Source organism: Anopheles maculipalpis, chromosome 3RL, assembly GCF_943734695.1.
Source record: "Anopheles maculipalpis chromosome 3RL, idAnoMacuDA_375_x, whole genome shotgun sequence".
NCBI classification, from domain to species: Eukaryota; Metazoa; Arthropoda; class Insecta; order Diptera; family Culicidae; genus Anopheles; species Anopheles maculipalpis.
Window position 1 is genome coordinate 14926062 of NC_064872.1, and position 20748 is coordinate 14946809.

Consider the following 20748-nt stretch of genomic DNA (forward strand, 5'->3'; position numbering starts at 1 on the left):
GAACACTGTGCAATAACCACTCTTGCATAGGACCGTTTGCTGTTACAACCCATCAGCACAAACTCACTTGTACTCGCTCGAGTCAGCCCGAGTGTTTGTGTTTGTAAACATTGATCCGGAACAACACGCCCGACACGGGATGGTACTCGAGACAACTTCCGAGTGGGGTTCTTCTTTTTTTTTTTGCTGCAGCTTCGAACCGTGTTGTGTCATATGGTAGATGCCGTTTTGTTGTTGCCCAAACCGATCGTCATCACAGCCATGTCATGTTTGGCATGTGTTCAACAACGGTGTCAAGCATGGTGATCACTAACAACCCGCGAGGATCGCGCCCGGGCAGCGTCGTGTGTGGTACCGAGCGGGTCGTTTTTTTGAAGACTTTGTATTTCACACCAATTTAGTGTGCCGTGTTTTATGGCGGCGATCGCAGTGAGTTTCCCAATAGAAAATTCATTCAACGCTGTACCGATACGGAGTGCTGCTCCGGAGGGGTGTTTTTGCCGCCAGATGATCTTATTGGCATGTTCGGTGCTGTTTGATCGTAAAAAACGGGAAGAATTTCAGTATCCATTGCCCACTGACTGAGAAGCGAATATGCTTTTGTTGTAATTTATTTTGGTGAGATTTTGGATGAATCAATTAAAGATGTATTGACAACACAATACTGAACAGCGCAATAAATATCCCGATCCTCGAATAACGGCTCTGCGGTTGAATTTCCCGAACTTCACAACTCACGCACCACATTACTGTAATCACGCCCGAGTACATTTTTTTGATCACATTATTTACTTCCCCACGTTGAGAGTATCAATTTAAGATCCTGGCAATAGATACTCGTGAAAATCGCTAATACTTGACCATTATTCGCCCAGCAGCACCCAGCCCTCCACCCAATCGGCTGTGCTGTGTTGCCGTTCGAGACGCGATTTGTTTTGGGGATCGTTTGAGTAGGATTTGTGGCGCTGATTTACGATCGCCCTGTGGAAAGAATTTTATGTACTTGCATAGCAGCGGAAGATTGCGTGAGCGCCGGTGAGCGAAAGTAACAAACGCGACCACATTATGCGTTTCTGTGTGTGGCGAATAGAATGGCTCAGTTTTGTTGTAGTGTTTGTTTAGGTACTTTATACTGTTTTTAACTGCTTTCAAACATTTTTTTTTCAACATCAAAAAAGAGGCACGGGAAAGGGAGAGAGGGAGTGATTTTGTCTTCACATTATGTATGGTTTAGTGTTTTTAATGTTTTCAGAAAAGGATGGCGATTTATGTTGGCGTATTTTTAGCACCGAACCCGTACCCAGCGTACTACTGAACTGTGCTAAAATAAAAGATTTTTCGTTACAAATTATTGCTGCAAACGTGTACCTGTGCAGACTGGCGTGGGGGTGTGCAATAATTCGAGTGTAAATTATTATTGTGAGCCAACGGACCACCATCCCAGTTTCTTATTATTTATTGTGTTTTGTGTGTTAAATGTTCAAAGAGCTGTGTTTGATCTTTATATTTACCGGTTCAGCAAGATAGCGAAAACGGCAGGAAATAATGCTGATAACGGCCCGTGAGTGTACTAACGATCGAACTCAATGCGTGAGAGATCAGTGCGTGCTGTGATACAAGATTGAAGCAGATCAGTGAGAAGAGTACATAGGTGAAAGTAGCATCGTAGTGAGAGGGTGTGTAGTGCGTTAGTTGGCAAAAGTTCCTTTCTATTCACAACACTGTCGTACGATGGATTCGCAGGAGCAAAATCAGGTGGAAATTCAAGCAGTCAATCCAATTCCCAATCGACGCCCTATCAACGATCTGCATTACAGTGCTATTAATAGTAACTATCGGCAGCAGAACAAGCTAAACAGTAACAGTTCCAGCAGTGCAGCGAATGCAACATCCACGAACTCGTCCGGTAATGGTGGTGAGGAAACGAAGGCACTCCTGCCGACAGTTGGCCCCAGTGGGCGCAAGTTTGTGATCGTACCATGTCAAACCGGTGGAGCTGTTGGAGATCCGGGTGGAACGGCACCGGGCTCGAGTGGTGGAACGGGAAGCGCAAATCCGGGAACAAGTGGAGTGAAGGTTGAACCTGGCGAGGGTTCGATGTCTAGCGGTCCGAGCTCGATAACCGTCCCGACGGCTCCGGTTGGCTCGTATCTGAAGCCGAAATATTTCAACAGTCTCCGGTCGGTGCGATCAGGTGAGAAAAGTTTAAGACAGACATATTTTACGAGCTTGAACTTTAACTAAATTTCTGCAATTTTTTACTCTTCCACAGCGAACGATCCACAAGGGTTAGCGAATGCGCAACAGAACCAAACCACGATCGTTCGTAGTGGTTCGTACATATTCAGCGATGTCGGTGGTACGCCGCGGCTCTTTTCCGACGCCACCTCGATCCGATCGCTCGCCTCTATCGGGATGGGATCGACCGATGGGCGGCGAATGGTCATCCGCAGGGTACCGAACTCCCCGAACGAGCTGCTCACCATGATCAACCCACCGACGTAAGTGTCCAACGTCCAACAGCGGACAAACTGTACCGAGCATAGATTTTTATCTCCAACACTGACCCCGCACAGAATGTGGACAGAATTGGGAGCTGAAGAATTATTCAATTGAGTGTGAATCCTACCGGCAATCGAGCCAACGTACGCTAATAAAGGACCGCCGAAGATTCAAGGGAAAGTGATTAACGTACTGACACGCGATCGTACGTCAATTGTGGGACGACATGGATGCGGCGTCGGAGTGACGTCTCAAACAAGGTAGTATATCTGGCGTTTGGTAATAATGACCCAGATATCTAGATCATGCGTTATTAAATTGCGCAATTTGGCCGGATAATGAAAGGGAATTGAATTAGCTGCCATTAGGGTTCTGTGGACACAGTGGACAGCGTTTGATAAGCAGTCGGACATTGTTCCTCCCGCAGTTGGGACATAGCAGGGAAGAGTTTGACTGAAAGGCGTACTGGAGTTCAAGGTAGCATCGAATGGGCTGATATTCGCACGAACGAAGTCAAACGGTTGCAATTACCGTTCCCCATATGTGACTGTGGTTAACCGCAAGTGCTCGTTTATATAAGGCACTAAGGGGTAGATCCAGGTGGCAGCTGACAGTGATGCATCTTTGAAATGTACGCACACAGACACACACACACACACCTCTAGCCACGGCAGCCTCAAGCCCAATCTCATGTCACCGTCATAATGCTGCACGTTGCAGTCTGATATGAATGCTTAAATTTGTCAACCCACATTTACGCGGACGTCACCGGGTCCGTTGTGTCCGAGAATGTTTAGAAAAGTGGACCGGTCGTGCGCGTGCGGAATGAGGTCAATTCTTCGCTTGGACGGTGAATTATGCGGATTAAATTGGCACCGGTTGAAAGTAGCGACATTCAGCGCTGGTGCTGTTCCATTCTTTGGGATTGTACACGGGGCTTTGGTGCGTTCAGAGGTGCGTTGTTGGCACGAGGTTAGTCTGTCCAGGGGTTGGGGGAGGTTCTAATCCATCCCGGTCAGTAAACGACGGCTTTCAATTGAGGAAATTGTTATCATAGGGGAATGGCACGAGAATTTCGTTTCGATTAGCCTGACTTCCCTACCCGAGGGTCGGTGGCACTTGACTGGAGTGTTAGTTAAGGTTTGCAAATTGCGTTTATTGCGAATGTTGTTGTTGAAAGGGTGAAAGTGTGCAAATAATGGTGCGGTTATGAAGCGTCTTAGGAATTGGACACAATGGAATTCGATGGTTTACAAACCATAAAATGGTTCATTTAACGTTTGCTATCTACATATTTTTATGTGCAATGGCGATCAAAGAAAGTTAGACATTGCTTCTATGCCTTTCTTTCAAAATTTAAAGTGGAATCGAAAATTTCATGGAGTTTTTAGTTTTTATTGTTATATAACGAGCCTTGCAGGGTTCGTTCAATTTTAATAAAATATATAAATGATATCGTTATATGACAGAATGGCCTGGACTTATTGTAGTTTTTATAGACCATATCTCACATGGAAATACAGAAATATTTTTGATTCGTTCCGTCGTAACACTGAAATTCTACAAAATATACAGTACTCATATACGACTTTGACACAAGAACTCTGTCCAAAACATACGAAACCTTCATAATTACGTTTGATAGGAAGATACTTAGAATTATTTGTAGCCTAGTATGTATGGAAGAATAATCGAGAAGTCGCTACAATCCCGATCTTTAAGACTTGATGCCTAATGATCTTATTATTGTACTGCGAATTAGATTCTCTAAGTTCTGATGGGCTGGTGGATGCATGAGCCAATCCGTAAGGACTTTCTTACCTCAAGGGCAGAGAAGATGATGATAACCGTCCGCAGTGCTGCAAAAGGATCTCAGACAGGTTACCGAGTCATTAACGGCGCTGGTCTGTTATACAGCTCTTCTTGGCCAGGAATACCTCTTCTTGGCGTAACCACCTCTAAGGCCACGCCAGCCATCGAATGGCTTACTAGACTTGCCGATACCACGTAGTTGGATAGTCAGTCCTCACTGCGGGGGACGGTCCGGATGAGATTTGAATCCCGGTTCTGCCGTTTGAAGGTCCTGCCCTACAGAAGGTCTGGAGGTTGAATCTTATCTGTAGCTTTAGTCTTCATGCAAAAACTTAGTCAATATACAATATACCTTAACTTATGATTAGTCAGGTCTCATATTAATGAAAAAAATCGAGACTTGTCATTCGTTATTTAAATTGTTATGACATAGCTTCATAATAATCAAGCTGTCCCATTTAATAAAGGCCCATTCTATTTCGTTAAACTAGAACAGGAAAAACAATCAATTACACAAACAAGAATTAACCACTTGATTGCTAACAGTTGCTCCTCTGCTTCCAAACGAATTAAACTCTCCCGGCAAACATCCTTATGATGTGCCATTAATTCAAATAGGCCTTTCCCCTGGTATAAAACACTAAACTCATTATCTAGCTTGTGTGTTTCCGTACCTGGGTATGGGAACGTGTGTGGAGAGCAATGGCAGCGGTACGTGTCCCGATGCTCCAGTAGAAAAAGCGTACACGAATCATCTCGGCCACCGGTCGCTCGCTCGAAAGGCCGTGAATTTGGTGTACAAATATTTGACCATCGTCATAAACTATCTTCCACCATTAGCGTGTCTTGTGTGCTAACGTGTACTTGACGTTGCCGCCGTGTAGATACCGTGATACGTTTCGCTTCTTGCTCAGCCTGTTGCCTCTGTTTGGTTGTTATTGCCCTCGGACTGGCTACCCTCTGGAAGCAGTTTGCTCTAGCGACGATTAAAGTGTCCAGTGGGATGATAAATATCGGATATAGTGCGATAACGAATTTCCATGCTAGGCTATAAGTAATAACAGAGGGCTTGCTTGTGAAACGAATTGAAATAATTTTTGTTAGTTACAGTTTATGAAGTATTTTACGATTACAAAAACACTAAAGATTAACTAAGAAAGTTTTACTGTTTCAAAATTAATTGTTTAAAATAATTGGTTATGTTTTGATCAAAGTGTTTCCTCACCTGAATTTCATTTGAATAATCTTTGCCTGCATTTAATGATCAACGTAAGCACATATAATGTCCTTGAATTCTCAAAATATGATTGATAATTCTATAAATTGTAGCAATGGGCTTGCATTGTTACATATCAAACTGTATCATCTCATACCATTCAGACTACCCGCCCGAGAGACAGTGTTGCCACAGACGATTATCACCTGCCCTGATATGACGTAGATCCGACGACGGTTGGTGTCGGTGTTGACAGAAAAGCCCGACAGCTCCTGACGGATGTTGCCACGGGGCCAGCTAAGAACACTCAGTACGATCCGGAACGTGAACCGGTACGAATCGCTTCTCTTGATCCATTTCGAAGGGATCAAGGGTCTTAGCCGTATCCGTGTTCGTGGTTTAGTGTTCAAGCTTCAAGTTTGCTCGTACTCCACTCGTCTGCGGGATTAGGCGAGCTTAACGTTGATAGTTGTTGAGGGTTACCGAATGTATACTTTTTCTGTGAATATGGTGACTAAAGCGTAGTGGGGTTAAACGAAGAAAATATCCACAAACAGACGAACAAAATGAGTGTACAAAGTGCTGTTCATGATCCTTCGGCTCACGGAGTTGAAAGAATGGATCCTCATTCGTTGAAGGTTCCTGCTCATCCGAATGGAGTGGCAGGAACTACGGATAGAACGCCTCTGATGACGTCGATGCCAAGCTATCCCAACAGTCCGGTTATGATGCGTCGGTTTATTGGCGAGTAAGTGAGATGTTCTGTTCCCTTAGGATACCGGAGGCGTCTTGATTTCTTACAACAAAAAAGTATGAACTGCAACTGACAAACCCTCTTCAGTGAATTTAGTCGCCTAATCACGTGATCAAATGGTGGTCCCAACAATTTATGCCACATTTTTATGATCATCTCTTCAAGCCGGATTAAGATTAGACGAAAGCAAAATGCGTTGATCTTCAAGCATAGCCTGGGATAATTTATCTAGTCTCCGTGATGGGTCACCATACAGCAGATAAGTTTTAAATTTTTGCTAGTGAAAAGAGAAACGAACTTGATCGCTAAGCCGCTAAGCGTGTACCTTCTTGTTTGCATTCCACAAACCGCAAACAGTCTGGAGTCGCGTCTTCTACTCGTATTATCTCACATGAGCCGACCTTATTTAACCACTTCCTGCCATGCCGGATCCGTTGTACATTCGATAGGTCTCAATTTCTATCGTATTCATTTATCGCGATGATCGTTCATTTCCGTACCAAGAGACATCAATTAGTCGTGCTATCGTTGATGAAGACTTGAATATAGTCTACGGGCGAGTTATTTAAATTTCTCGTCAAATAAGAATTATTGATGGCTTGAATCGACATTCATAAAAATAATAACAAGTAAACATCATTATTTAATCATGTTCAAAAATAGAGCATTACAATTGAAACCTTCCTTGGTGACCATGATAATGATCGTGTGATCCGTGCTCTGCTCTGCCTAGCTCGAACGATTAGCACTTCTTTTAACATGTAAACGAGCAGTGGAATGTTGATACGCGATAAGCTGTGATTTTTTGAGAACGAAATTATACATCCAACGCAGTCGGTTACGGTGCTCTGCAACCTTGTCCGCTCGTGTTGCTCGTTGAACGACGATAATGAGCTACCACAACAGAAGAAAATGCTTAACAAACAAAGCTAAAGCACGTTATGTTGGCCCCAAATCAGGAAGTAATTTTTGATGTTGAATTCGGACCATAACCTTTGCATTTCCGTTTTTAGCTAAGTGATAACAGGGAATTTTTTGACACCTTGACAGCTTCGGAGGATGTACTGTGCTGTGGACGCGATTGGCCAGTGTGTTTGTTGGCTAGGTTATTACTCGTTTATGTGATGATGCCCATATTTTGGACCTTCTGGAATGCATTTAACTTTTAGAATTGTGGTGCTAAACAGTTGTTGATTAGAATTTAACAAATTGTTAATTAGAGCAAATACATGAAATTGAAGTGATAGAAATCAAACCGCCAGAAAGGACGAGCGTCTTGAATTTTATCAAGTTTATTAAGATTTATGAGGGACAATCTTGTTCGACTGCTTGCCCAAAATTTTCTTCTAAAAGCCATTTTAAAGTATTTAACACCTCCTAATGAAATATAATTTTCTTTTTCCCTTTGCAGCCCACCCGATGAAACTTACGAGAACGAAAGCTATGGTGGCGTGTCGGACGATTCCGATCTCGATAATCTCAAACCACGCAAGCAGCACTGGGCGAACAAGATGCAGTTTGTGCTTGCCTGCATTGGGTACTCGGTGGGCCTGGGTAACGTGTGGCGATTTCCGTATCTGTGTTATAAAAGTGGTGGAGGTAAGTGAGAGAACGTGTAGTACTTTTGCAAAAATCACACACCGATAATACCGACCGTTCCTGCTTATCCCCGCCTGTAGGTGTTTTTCTGGTGCCCTATTTCATCATTCTGCTAATCTGTGGAATTCCCATGCTGTTCATGGAGCTGGCAGTTGGACAGTATACGGGCCGAGGACCGATCGGTGCACTTGGGCAGCTCTGCCCTCTGTTTAAAGGTATGCAAAATATTAACGCAGGGGTTCGTCGCTTGTAAATTGCGCCCTGCGGGCAAGTCGTTTGTTGCAGGGCGTTCATTTTTTTTCCAAATTTAAATGCAAATACTTCTAAACCACTGCCAAATAATGGCCAATTAAGCACTGCCGAATGAAAAACATTCTGTCATCCAGTATTTATTGACGTAAAAAATATTGCTGCCGCTCTTATGAATGAAGCTCGCTAACATAACCGTGCAACCGTAAAGCATGGAGAGGAAACTTTAAATTGTTGAATGACGGTTCAATTCATTAATGACACGCGGCAGACTAAACCGGCTCTAATGAACACGAGTTCAGAGTGCTCATAGTGGGGTATTCTGTCCGGAGCCGAGACCGAGGTCAGTTGGGTCATAAATCTCGACGGTATCCCACCACCACCAACAGTGAGGCAAAATACGTAGGCGCGAGACAGAGAATGTTTGGTTTCCTGCTCGGATCGTGACTGGTGGTAGGAACTCCCATTTGCTTAATGGATTACAGCAATCAATTAATAATGCGCTGGCCCGGATTACCCGCACTACCAAACGTGTGTTTTGGCTTCATTATTGCAGTTTCAATAATTTTTACTACGGACGATCACATACGTAACGCTTGACAGGAGCATCATCGATCAACCTTTGTCAACAGCTTCAACACGTTTGATCGATGATGAACAGCGATGAAGAGGAATTGCAAACATCAACACTCTTGAGATGCACTTTGCTGCATCTCGGCCGGTTCTCGGCGCGGTAGCTAATTTAGCTGTCGTGACGATGTCGCATTTACTTATGCTAATGACTAGCACCCCTCTTTTGCAGGGCGCTTGTGTTGTGCGCGCATTGCCAACGCTGATAGGTGTTTGAATAGAGGGTTGTTTTGCTATTTTTTTTTTGTGTTTCACTCACCATGCGCTTTACCGCACTGTTGAATGAAGTGTCAATCATTAATCATTTACCGGTGCCGTTAGCTTAACGCACCAAAGAGAAAGAGTGTGGGGCAGGCATAGGTGTGTACTACTCTAGTTTAACATAATCGGTGCTTAATCATGAGCAAACGTGAACGTTTACTGAGCGCAGACAGCTTGGCACCTGTTATTGATTCACTGAGAAGTGGAGAGAGAGAGAGAGAGAGAGAGAGAGAGAGAGAGAGAGAGAGAGAGAGGATACGAAGAAAAAACGAACTACTAACAGAAGGGAAAAAAAACCTGCTCGCAATATCGTTGGACCGCCCAGTTTAAGTTTTACAAGATGGCGATCAGGAGTGAGCGAATTATTCATTCATTAGCACCATCGAACAGATCTTGATTGATAAATAATGCATAGCTGGTAAAGATTGCGTTAAAGCGTGGATCGATCGATAGAAGCGTTTAGGTCTGGTGCCACCATGGTACCAGACATGATCGCGTGGACGATCGGGTCCCGTTTAAATGCTTATTTGCATTGTTTTTGTGTTCCCCCTATTTACGGGGAAAGCTGTCGCAATAAATCATGAAAATTTAAATACCACTTTAGTTACACTACCGTATTGAGGGAATGGAACAGAATGAAGCTAAACATCGGAATATTCTCGTGTAGTGGAACTGGCTTAACGTTAACTTAAAATCAATTTAAAAAACCACGTATTTTAACGATTAGATCACCAGCAACCTCTGATAGAGGTGTCTGCATCGATTAATTGATTTATAATGAAGAGTCTTCTGCCTACTCTAACATTCTGTGTACACCACGGAAATGATGATGATAATTTAATAGCAATCTTCATTCACTCTCGGAGGTATGGAGCGAGCAGGATGGAGAATGCAATTTGATTTATTGCAACTGCAAACGGACGCATTAATTAGGTGGCATGCATTTCCGCACACATAACGCACGACCGTTACACAACGACTAACGATCGTTACCGTATGGCGAAATAAAATGGCACATCTGTAATCAGCGCGTTCTGTAGCCGGCATGTGGCAGCCGTTCGCCGTTTCATAAGAATGTCTATCAATTGTCATCCAAATCCGCCTTTTTTTCGCGTACACGTGTGTATGCTGGTGAGAGAGAAAAGTTGCATTCTAACTGGCAATCGCATTACACAATTGTGTGTTGTACCGGATTGACACTGATTTTTTTTTTATTGGCTGGTAGCATGCACGTGTGGCATGCTGCTTAGTGTTTTAGTTGTTCGTAATTGGATTCATATGACGTGAGGATGATAATGAGACGAATAGCAAAAAGATAACAAAATAGATTAACTAATGTACGTTTGAAGGACACGTGACAAATATTTGATCCAATAAATTATGAGATTGTACATCGAATCTTTGCATTTTTAGTTCACAGCACTTGAAAATGCTACAATGGTTTACATTCTAAACTATGATATTTACGGTTGATAGTACTAGAAATATTACACTTATTTCCAAAATGAATATTTTTTATGAATAATATAAGGCGTCCCTATTTATCCTGCAGCATAGCAATGAACGCCAAAAATCCCACTTCGCACTATAGTGAGAAATACCTGTTTACTACTGCCTATTAGCTTTCAGGTACCATGTTGGGTGATAAACCTTGTCTCGGGATTTATTACGCCTTTTCAGTCAGCAATACAACTAGACTAACTAAACAGTTTTTTTCATGGGCCGTTTAAAAGTTGAACAATATCCTGGACAGCAATTGTTCAACATTGTCCTTGAAAAGTTGGACCAAAATTAGTCGTCGATGTTTGAGGCAAACCCTTCCTTGGGATTTAAAGCAGTTGACGAGCAGTCACTAACTCTAGCTTTGTAACGATAAACGTATCGTCGATTGTAGAGACTCCCATAAGTCATCTGCAGTGTTCAAAATATTGTTGTTGACAGTCATCTATGTATGAACATATCATAACCTTATACATTCATTCATTGTACGTAAGGTTGTAAGGTTCATTCTGAACCTTGTTCATTCATTGTTGTAAGGTTCAGAAAAAAAAATATCAATATTTAAGGCAGGCATTAGGCGGATGATTTGCGGCAAATATTTTTGTAGAATATTTGGTCAATGTAAGTTTCGAGCGAAATTTGAAAAGGCGATTTAAAAGGTAAGACCAAAATAACAGTTTCATTACGTCTTAAAGGCCTTTAAGTGGCCGGTATAACCTAGCAGAATGTTAAGAGCAACATAAAATCTATCGGATTGTTTATTGTAATAGGTTGTAATAGGACGATTTTATGCTAACTTTACTCATCAGTCTGCAGAAGTCTTGGAGTCAGCATCCTGTTATATCATATAAATGAACTCACTACATTGTCAACTAATTTTGCACCTCTGTTGTAAATGTTTTACATTCCACAGGTACCGGTTTGGCGAGTGTGGTCGTTTCATTCCTGATGTCCACGTACTACAGTGTGATCATTGCGTATGCAATTTACTACTTCTTCACCTCGTTCCGGCCGGAGCTACCGTGGACGGATTGTTCACACCGCTGGAACACACCCGACTGCTGGATACCGGAACGAATGAAGCACAACCTAACGCGCCCGGATATGTCCCGTACACCAACGGAGGAATTTTTCGAGTGAGTAACATCATCGGCGAGTGAACAACGACATGGATACTGACTGAGGGTGTTTCATTTTTCGTCGTACAGAAACAAAGTCCTACAGATTAGCCACGGTATCGAATATCCGGGTGCGATGCGATGGGAGCTGGTAGCATGTCTGGTCTGTGCTTGGATACTGGTATACTTTGCCATCTGGAAGTCGATCAAATCGTCGGCAAAGGTTCGCTACCTGACGGCCACTCTTCCGTTCGTGCTGATCGTGGTGTTTTTGGGACGCTCACTAACACTGGAGGGTGCGGACAAGGGACTGCACTACTTCTTTCGTCCAAACTGGGAAGAATTGGGTAGAGCCAATGTGAGTACAAGCTGATGCTCAATCGGTAGGAAGAACGTTACACTTTCAGGTTCACTTTTCTTCCAAATCTAGGTTTGGATCAATGCAGCAGCTCAGAATTTCAACTCGATCGGTATTGCCTTTGGTTCGATGATATCGTTCGCCAGCTACAACAAGTACAATAACAATATCCTTCACGACACGCTGGCTGTGTCGTTCGTGAACGCCATCACTAGTTTGCTGGTCGGTATCTTTGCATTCGCCACAATCGGTAATATAGCGCTGGAGCAGAGTACTACCGTGGAGGATGTGATCAGCGGTGGTCCGGGGTTGATCTTCGTCGTGTATCCGCAGGCGTTAGCGAAAATGCCTGCCGCACAGCTGTGGGCCGTGTTGTTCTTCTTCATGCTACTTTGTTTGGGTTTGAATAGTCAGGTATGTGTAATAGAATGGAACGAAAGAGCATTTGAATTTAAATTAATACACTTTCTTTCGTCTAGTTCGCGATCGTCGAAGTTGTGGTTACCTCTATCCAGGATGGATTTCCTCGGTGGATCAAACGGAAGCTCGTTTATCATGAGTTGCTGGTGCTGATCGTGTGCGTCGTGTCGTTCTTCGCCGGTTTGCCCAACCTCATACAGGGCGGAATATATTTCTTCCAGCTGATTGATCATTATGCGGCGTCAGTTTCGATCATGTTTCTAGCCTTCTTTGAAACGATAGCGATCGCCTGGTTCTATGGCATCAATCGTCTGTCGAAGAACGTGAAGCAAATGACGGGACGTTATCCATCGTTTTATTTGCGATTCTGTCTGTTAATCGCCGTCCCATTGCTGCTGATCGTAAGTGTTGTTAGGGGAAGTTGTTAGAGCTAATAACATGGTGACTGACTTGATCTTGTTTCTTTCCTTTCCAGTCGTTGTGGATATTCAGCCTGATAAACTATGAAGCACCAACGTATCATAATGGAAAGTACCACTATCCAGGTTGGGCTCACGGACTTGGATGGACAATCGCGTCCGCTTCTTTGGTTTGCATTCCATCGTATGCCGTGTATCAGATCGTTCGTGCCGAGGGAGATACATTTGGCCAGGTAAGTATTTACAGCCTACACAAGGATTACGAGGAAAAAACGTTTACATTTTCTACTGTTTGCATTGTTCTTCTGTAGAAACTGCTGAACACATTGAAGCCGAATATATACGAGTGTAAGATATGTGGTGAACACCATTGCGATCATGACTTCCCCGATGAAGATTTGGGACCGGAGATGGCAATCGTCGAGTCGACGTCCGGCGCACCGCTAATTCTGCAGCCACCTCCCCCAGGACACATGAATTACACACAGCAACATCAGCAGCAACAATTAAATCCTCAAGAAGAACCGATGCTGCGCACCACCAACACCGTTCCCACCAGTAATGGTCCACATAATTCAAACGCTAACGGCGAAACGCGATGATTCTGAAGCTCGTCCGTTGGCTACAGTGGAGCACAATCCCATACACAGTAACATTTGAAAGTTTTAAATCAATTTTAGATAACGTTTAGCATTACATGAAAAGCTACAATTTGCAAATCAACAACCCCAACGTGCGGATAAAAGACAACTCAATAGTTTTAGTGAAATGTCACCACTTAGTTACCAATACCAAATCGTGAAAGGAACGAACGCACCTAAAACGATCAGTGTAGTCGATATCGTTTACTAAAAACGAAAAGGAGAAACGAAGAGGGAAATGCCGTGTTCATGTGTTCTCTTGGCAGCGTACGTCCAAGAGCGCCCGTCATGTGTCTGGCGTTAGTTTCTTTCCTAGCATGTAATACCTGGTAGGCTCCAAGAGCTTGCTTCTTCTCCGTCAACGGTTGAGTAGACTTCGAAATCGTTCGTTTTGTGACAAAACCAAGTTAGTTGAGCCGATCCGAAAATTGGACGAATTAAGAGATGTACGATATTTGTTAATTGCTTGCTAGGTTCGTTTCTAAAGGTAATAAAATCAAAATACTAAACAATTAAAACAGTTGTTTTTGTGTAATTATTTGAGTTGAACCATGCGTTTGGAAAGATCGAATTTGAAAATGACCGTTAGAAACTGTTACATGTAGAGACGATTCGGAATGCTGGAAATTTAGAACTACGTTTGTTGAATTAAACTCTTAATAATTTTAATCCATTAATGTTTTAATGATCTAGTATTTCAGTGCATGTTGTACTGAATTGATTGTATTGAAAAATATCACAGTTATTCAAATTTGTTTTAAAAAAATCCAAATTTTATATCGACATCACCACTTCTCAATCGTTGACAGCACTTAGCGCACTCTAGTAGAATAATCTCGAACTACACAAGCGTCAACACACCAGGTTAGCTCAATTGGCATTGTTTACATACATTTTCACATCCAATCACTTTGTACGCTCTGGCTCGGATCGAAGAACACTATTTTCCTCGTTTATTGTGGTAAAAGGGAGTTAAACAAGCAGTGCAGCATTTAAAATCGACCTAGTTTTGCTCACCCAACAAGGTGGTCATTGTGATGGCTGCTGGATGCAGCAAAAAGTTCACCTCCAAGTACGAGGAAGAGCTGTACTACGATGTGGAGTATGAGGAGTTTTGCAAAACATTCGAATTTTCCGTAAGTTGTATGATTTTTGTTTGTGTGGCTGTAACATCTCCTTGCTTGTGTGTTGTCAGCCGCGCGAACGTTAGAAAGCTTTCTTTCGGGAAGGCAGTTTGGCAACCATCTTCGAATCTGTGCTGGTTGCGTTTGCGTAATCACGCTCATTGTTTGTACTTAATTGGCAGAACTCATCGACCTGTTGGATCTGCAATGGATACTACGGACCGAACTACGAAGAACCACTGTGTGGTACGTGCCATTCGTTCATCTTTCCCAACCATCCACAAGACGAAGCCGAAGGACTGGTGACGGAAGTGTCCGACGATGAAGATTCCGGCAACGATGAACCGCCGGAAAATGGTTCCGAAGCGAAAGACCGTTCCGATGGTGATCCAGATGATTACGATCATTTAGATAGGCCGCGTCCATCGGCACCGCGGAACGTAAATCAATATCTGGAGATGCTTTCACAGCCCCGCGAAACTGACGAATCGGAAAGACAGATCTGTGCACTGCCGGTGGAGGTGCTGCTGTCGATATTTTCCTACCTTGACGATCTGTCCCTGTGGAACGCGAGCGAGGTGTGCAAGCAGTGGAAACGGATACTGGAGGTACACATCCCGCAGCAGATGTGGAAAAAGTACACTAAAGAACGGTGGCCATTATTTCAGCAGATTTCAACCATTCCGAACTGGCTGCATGTAAGTGTAACATTGGTGGAAGAAAGGCGCTTTAAAAGCGAAAATTAACAAACAATCTTTTCATTTCAACTCACCACAGATGTACGGTGCACTGATGAACTCATGCTTCTGCCGCACCTGTTTAATACAGATGGCACATAAGGCGCCGATGCGCGGACGGGTAAATCACATCCGAGCGAACCGGCTCCGCAATGACATTCGATCGCTGGATCTTGATGCGACGGAAGGTATCGATGCGGTAGCACTGGACAATCAGCTGTTTCATTGGCAGGCATCGATATTGGGGCCGGCCGGCAGCCCGTACGAGGGTGGAAAATTTTTCCTCTACATCGTTATACCCTGCTCGTATCCGATGCTACCGCCACAGGTTCGATTTCTAACGAAAATCGTACACCCGAATGTGTCACGGCATGGTGATGTTGGAATTGACATCATACAGCACAACTGGTCGTTGGCACTTACCATCTCCAAGTTACTGCTTTCGGTGCAGAGTTTACTGACGGATCCTTTCACACAGGTAGGGTAGCAAATTATCATTATAAGGGATTTTAATTAATTGTTTTCCCTCTTCACATGCTTACACAGATTTGTATGGAACCCGAGCTGGGCCGTATGTATGAGAATGATAGACCAAAGTTTGAAGCTCTCGCTCGTCGCTGGACGTGGAAGTATGCCATGTACGAAGTGTTACCACCGGTTGAGGGTCTCATATAGACACAGAAACCTCCAGCAACAGGTTGGATTGGATGTGTAGGATTAGTGTTCCGTTAGCCCGGAACGAGCGTAAGGAATTGCACCTGTTTCTAAGCTACCCATTGATCACTATCGATACAACGTTGTACATTTGTATACCCATGCTAACCATAATTGGTAGGTTTATTTTAAATAGTCTTTACGTGGCGTGTGCTTTACTGTAATTTCCCATTAGTGTTGCTTTCGATGTGATTATTATTCAGAGGCGTAATGGTTCTGAAGCAAAAGATTGTACGCAAGACTTGTGAACGGGGGTTAGGGCTCTTCGCTTATCTCATCTATTCTGTATAAGGCATACATACCTCGATATAAGGTATGTCCACCGTACCATTTCCATCTGCTGCTCAAATCAATAGTCGTTACAAGTCCATGACATAAGGTGTAGCTCCCGCGGGTCCAAGCATTAGCACAACAGGACTCAAAACAAACGTATGTACGAGTAATAATTTCGTAGAAATAAGTATGCAAAATATTCCTGATCTCCTGGAAGGTAACAAAATTTAATTATTTTGAGATAAGCTCTCGTGTATTGTGCGGCTCCATTTTTTGGTTGTCGAACGTCAAAATACCGGCCAAAAGAAAAGGGGGAAACGTGCTACAAAAAGGCGTACATAAATCGCCAAAAACAGCGTGGTATCGCAAAAATGATACACTATGTTTATGTAATAGACTTTCAACTTCCACGCACAACTTTATCCGGCATTTGAATCTGTCGTTACAAAGCCACAACCTGATATGAACCAGTTGAACCTTCAGCATGTAGGGGATACACGCTTGAAAAGTTGGGCGACGCCAAACTTTTGAACTTGGACAGGATGTTGCGAGTTTAAAAGTGGCCGCTGTTCGCAAACCTAGAAATAATGCTGGCTGGAAAGAAATTCAGGTGCATTGATGAAATAATCGTTGAAACAGGCATATTTTGAAGCTAATGAAAAATTATGTTTGAACAATGGTATCGAAAAGATAGATGTTATTTAAATCGATCCGGAAGAGAAATCAAACCTTGGGTTGATTTTATTACATAAACGAAGCGTATCACTGCTACGATGCTACGCGTAGAAGACGCGTATTTATGCGCAATTTCTGGATAATAAATACAATCGCTCCCTCTCACTGCAAGTAGGAACTTAACAGGCAAGTTTCGGTACATCAATGATTTGTTTTATTTTTGTTCTATATGTATATATATTTCTTGTTTTTTGTTGACAATATCTAACAGTGCTCGTCGTCGTTAGCTACCTTCTTCACGTGGTAAGGAATGGGTTGGTTGTTACAGGGAAAAATCGATTCGATTCGACCTAAAACCGGCCAAGCTTCCAGTGTCACAAGTAACTGCTTTGGCTTTGTCCCATTCAATTTAATCTACCGCATATTCTCCCATTAGCCGCCAGGTCCAAATACATATCATTGGGTTCGACAGAATTATTAGACATTCATTAGGCTAAAGGAGGGAAGAAGAGAGTGTGAGCTGGGGGTCCGTGGAGATGGAGGTGTTAAAAAGAGTAAGAAGGGGAGAATTAGTAGCAAGAGTTTGTTTGTCTTTGTACACCTATCTTCCCTATCATCAGCGAGAAGAAAGAGTGGGGTTTAATCTAGATTTGGTTTTTTGGCTTCCGTTTTCGTCACCCGGCCGAGGTGAGGAATTGAAAAAAATCAAAACGCTCTAAACAATCGTTTCAGCGGAACCAAACACGGTAAAGATGAGCCACCCGAAGGTGTTGATGGCGGCCGCCGTGCTGAACACGGCCGACCACGATTGCGTCAGTTCGAGTATATGCCCGGCAAGGTAAACGCCAAGAAAGCCCGGTATCGCACCGACCGTGTTCATCAGCCCGAACACGCTGCCCGAATGGCTCGGGGCAAGATCCTGCGGGTTTACCGTAACCGCATTGTTGTGCAGCCCGGACAGACCTAAAGCAATTGTTTCTTGAGTGATTGATGCTGATGTGAGCGCGAATATGCCGCTTAACTTACCGATGATAATTGACATGCAGGTAAGTGCCATGTTAAAGTCCTGCGTTCGACACATCATGAACAGGGCACAGTTTTGACCGAGAAAGCATAAGCTTTGTACCAGCTTGCGGATGCGCGTCAGTGTCCACTGTTTGGCAAGCAGATGCTCGGTCAGTTGCTTACCGATGAAGGTGACCGGTGGAAGTGCTAGCCAAGGAATCATATTTACTACCCAGCCCTGTGAAGAGAAAAAAGCACGAAGAAAAGCTTAAAAGAAATTCTAAAATTCTCTCACCGAATGGTGGCACCTACCTTGGCGTGTGGGAAATTTTCGTGAAAGTACGTCGGTAGCCACGACAGCAGCACAAAGAAACAATTCATCTCACACGCGTGTGCTAACACACAGGCCCAAAAGCTGCTGCGCTCGAACAACCGCAGCCAGGGGACCGTTTCGGGCGTCCCAAGCTTCGTATACATCCGGCTCGGCAGGGAAATGTTAATGATCCGACTACGATCCGACGCCATCGTGTAGTAGCGCAGGAAGAGCGTCCAGGAGAGACCTAGGAAACCGATCACCCGGAATGCGGTCGGCCAACCGAAGTAGTCGAGCAGAAACGAACCGACAATGCCGGTTAGCAGCGTCCCGAGCGCTGACCCGGACGTGAGTATGCTGAAGAAGCTGGCCCGTTCGCACGAGCTCAGATTCTGACTAGTGATGCTTATCATGCTTGGAAAGTGTACACCCTGACAGGCGCCGTTAATTATCCTAACGGTAACGATAAACGGGATCGAGTAGGACGCGAACAGTGTCGACGAGGTAATGATGTTTGGCATCCAGAAGGTAATCAGCGACCAGCCGATCGCAGCCAGCAGGATCACCTTCTGGCCACCGAACTTGTCGCTCAGATAGCCACCGAGCACCTGTGTCAGTGTGTAGCCCCAGAAGAACGAGCTGAGCACCGTGCCGGAATCGGTTTTGCTCCATTTGCGTTCGGCTGCGACGGCCGGTACGAGCAGTGGCATTGTGGTGCGGGTCGAGTACAGCATGCAGGTGCCGGTCAGCAGCGTTAGGAACCAGGTACGTTTTTCATTTCTACAACATAGAAATGGGGAACTTATATTACACACAGTCGTCCTATGACGGTTGGCGCACACTTTACCTAGTCCATATACTTTGCCCATCGTTAAGATCGCGCAGAAACGAATATTTTAGCTTTTCTTCCATCATTTAGTGCCGTCCTCTTTGCCGCAGTATCTCGCGGGGTATCTCCCGCGCTGACGTGGTGGTGCACTTACTTGCCCCAAGCTCGCTGGTACCGCGACAAGGCACAAACGGGTCAGCAAAATACCCGAGCAGCTACCGAGTAGCTCTAGTTTAGTAGAAATCGACACGGTACAGGCATGTTGCTGGCTAGATGGTGATGTCTATGCAGGTGCAGTTTTACGTGATGCCTCGGAAGATCCGAAAATGAAAATGTACTGTTTTCGTTTTTACAACTTTTCTATTGGCGGATTGGTGAAACTGACTGGTGGGGAAGATCGATGTAAATAAACAACCTGTGACAGCGGAACGGGTTGCTTTGCTACCGCCACCTAGCGCGTTATCGGTTAAACTAATAAGATTCACAAACGAAAATGAACACAACTTTTGAAATGGCAGTTATTCGTGATGATACGTCTAAATCAATTATTGAGCGATAGGAAGTAATGACTGAACTTTGTCTTTTGTAAAGATATTATTGATTCAATTTTTCGTATTCTTAATATAGGTACAGCAAGCAAAATAATGAGAATTATTTTCCATAAGAGGTATGGTATTACACAGTGCAAGGAAAAAAGAACAGCCGACCTCATATCATTTAGTGTTTTATTCATAAAATATGCAAAATTCTCAACAACAACTGACCAACACGTAGTAACCAACAATTATAGACAGAGTTTTGCGAGCGATTGATTAATGTCTTGAACCATAATATTTTTTTAATTTTTCTGAATACTTTTATAAATATTGCGTATGAATTCTCGGACAGTATTTCTTTTTTCTTCTTCGTGACTTAACGACCTAATAGGTCATGTCGGTCGTTGTATGACTTGCTAGACTTGCTAATACTAGTTCTCGTTACGGGGGAACGCTCCAAATGGGATTTGAAAGCCATTCCAGTCTCATTTCTCACCGGATCATCTACATAGCAACAATCTCTGGAAATCCTATCCATAACAAAGGCAATCAAATTATTGGAACGACTATCTGAATTTCAAACAACAGTTTTGAATGTTTTTTGAAGCCAGCACAGTGTATTGAATCCCAACCAGATCGTTTCCTAGTGAACAAGACAGGCTATCTGGTTCAGGAACAAGAAAATTAATCAGAAAGGTCATTTGATGAGATTGTGGGCCAAAACTATCTGAGGAGACGGCGATCGAGTATTTCTTGGCGGATTAGATAGCTGTCTACATGAGAGGAACCAGCGATGATTGCGTCAAAGGGACAGAACAGATGAAAAATATAAATTAACACACCATCCCATAAAGAACATTCACATTTTAAAACAAAAAAAGCTCTGCACAGATGAAAATTAAATTGTGGAATATTAGATAAAAAAAGAAAAAGATTACATGCAGCCCAATGTTCTGGGCAATTCGATTTCAAAAGATAATTTATGTTTGTTTGTTCCTGCAGAAAATCGCCAAAGGAAGCATCTCAATTCCTGCCATTTGATTCAATGTGTACAGTAATTACA

The 20748-nt window shown here is 43.5% G+C and overlaps 4 protein-coding genes across 4 annotated transcripts in view; 3 read left to right on the forward strand and 1 right to left on the reverse strand.

Moving 5' to 3' along the window:
• LOC126564214 (protein borderless) overlaps positions 1-20748 on the forward strand; it is a 116567-nt gene that overhangs the window by 47648 nt on the left and 48171 nt on the right. The gene's annotated exons all lie outside the window — the stretch shown is intronic.
• LOC126564072 (sodium- and chloride-dependent GABA transporter ine) lies at positions 1729-13440 on the forward strand. Its single transcript, XM_050220987.1, has 10 exons — positions 1729-2194; positions 2273-2501; positions 7696-7883; positions 7964-8098; positions 11437-11659; positions 11732-11999; positions 12072-12413; positions 12479-12820; positions 12895-13071; positions 13150-13440. The coding sequence occupies exons 1-10, from the start codon at positions 1732-1734 to the stop codon at positions 13438-13440; spliced, it is 2658 nt and encodes an 885-aa protein (XP_050076944.1). The 5' UTR covers positions 1729-1731.
• On the forward strand, positions 14512-16015 carry LOC126564823 (uncharacterized). The gene is made up of 4 exons (XM_050221938.1): positions 14512-14615; positions 14786-15301; positions 15381-15818; positions 15887-16015. Exons 1-4 carry the CDS (start codon positions 14517-14519, stop codon positions 16013-16015), a joined length of 1182 nt encoding a protein of 393 aa, XP_050077895.1. The 5' UTR covers positions 14512-14516.
• LOC126564710 (solute carrier family 17 member 9) lies at positions 17698-19294 on the reverse strand. Its single transcript, XM_050221803.1, has 4 exons — positions 19168-19294; positions 18320-19100; positions 18029-18245; positions 17698-17965 (listed from the first exon to the last, which is right to left on the reverse strand). The coding sequence occupies exons 1-4, from the start codon at positions 19233-19235 to the stop codon at positions 17718-17720; spliced, it is 1314 nt and encodes a 437-aa protein (XP_050077760.1). The 5' UTR covers positions 19236-19294; the 3' UTR covers positions 17698-17717.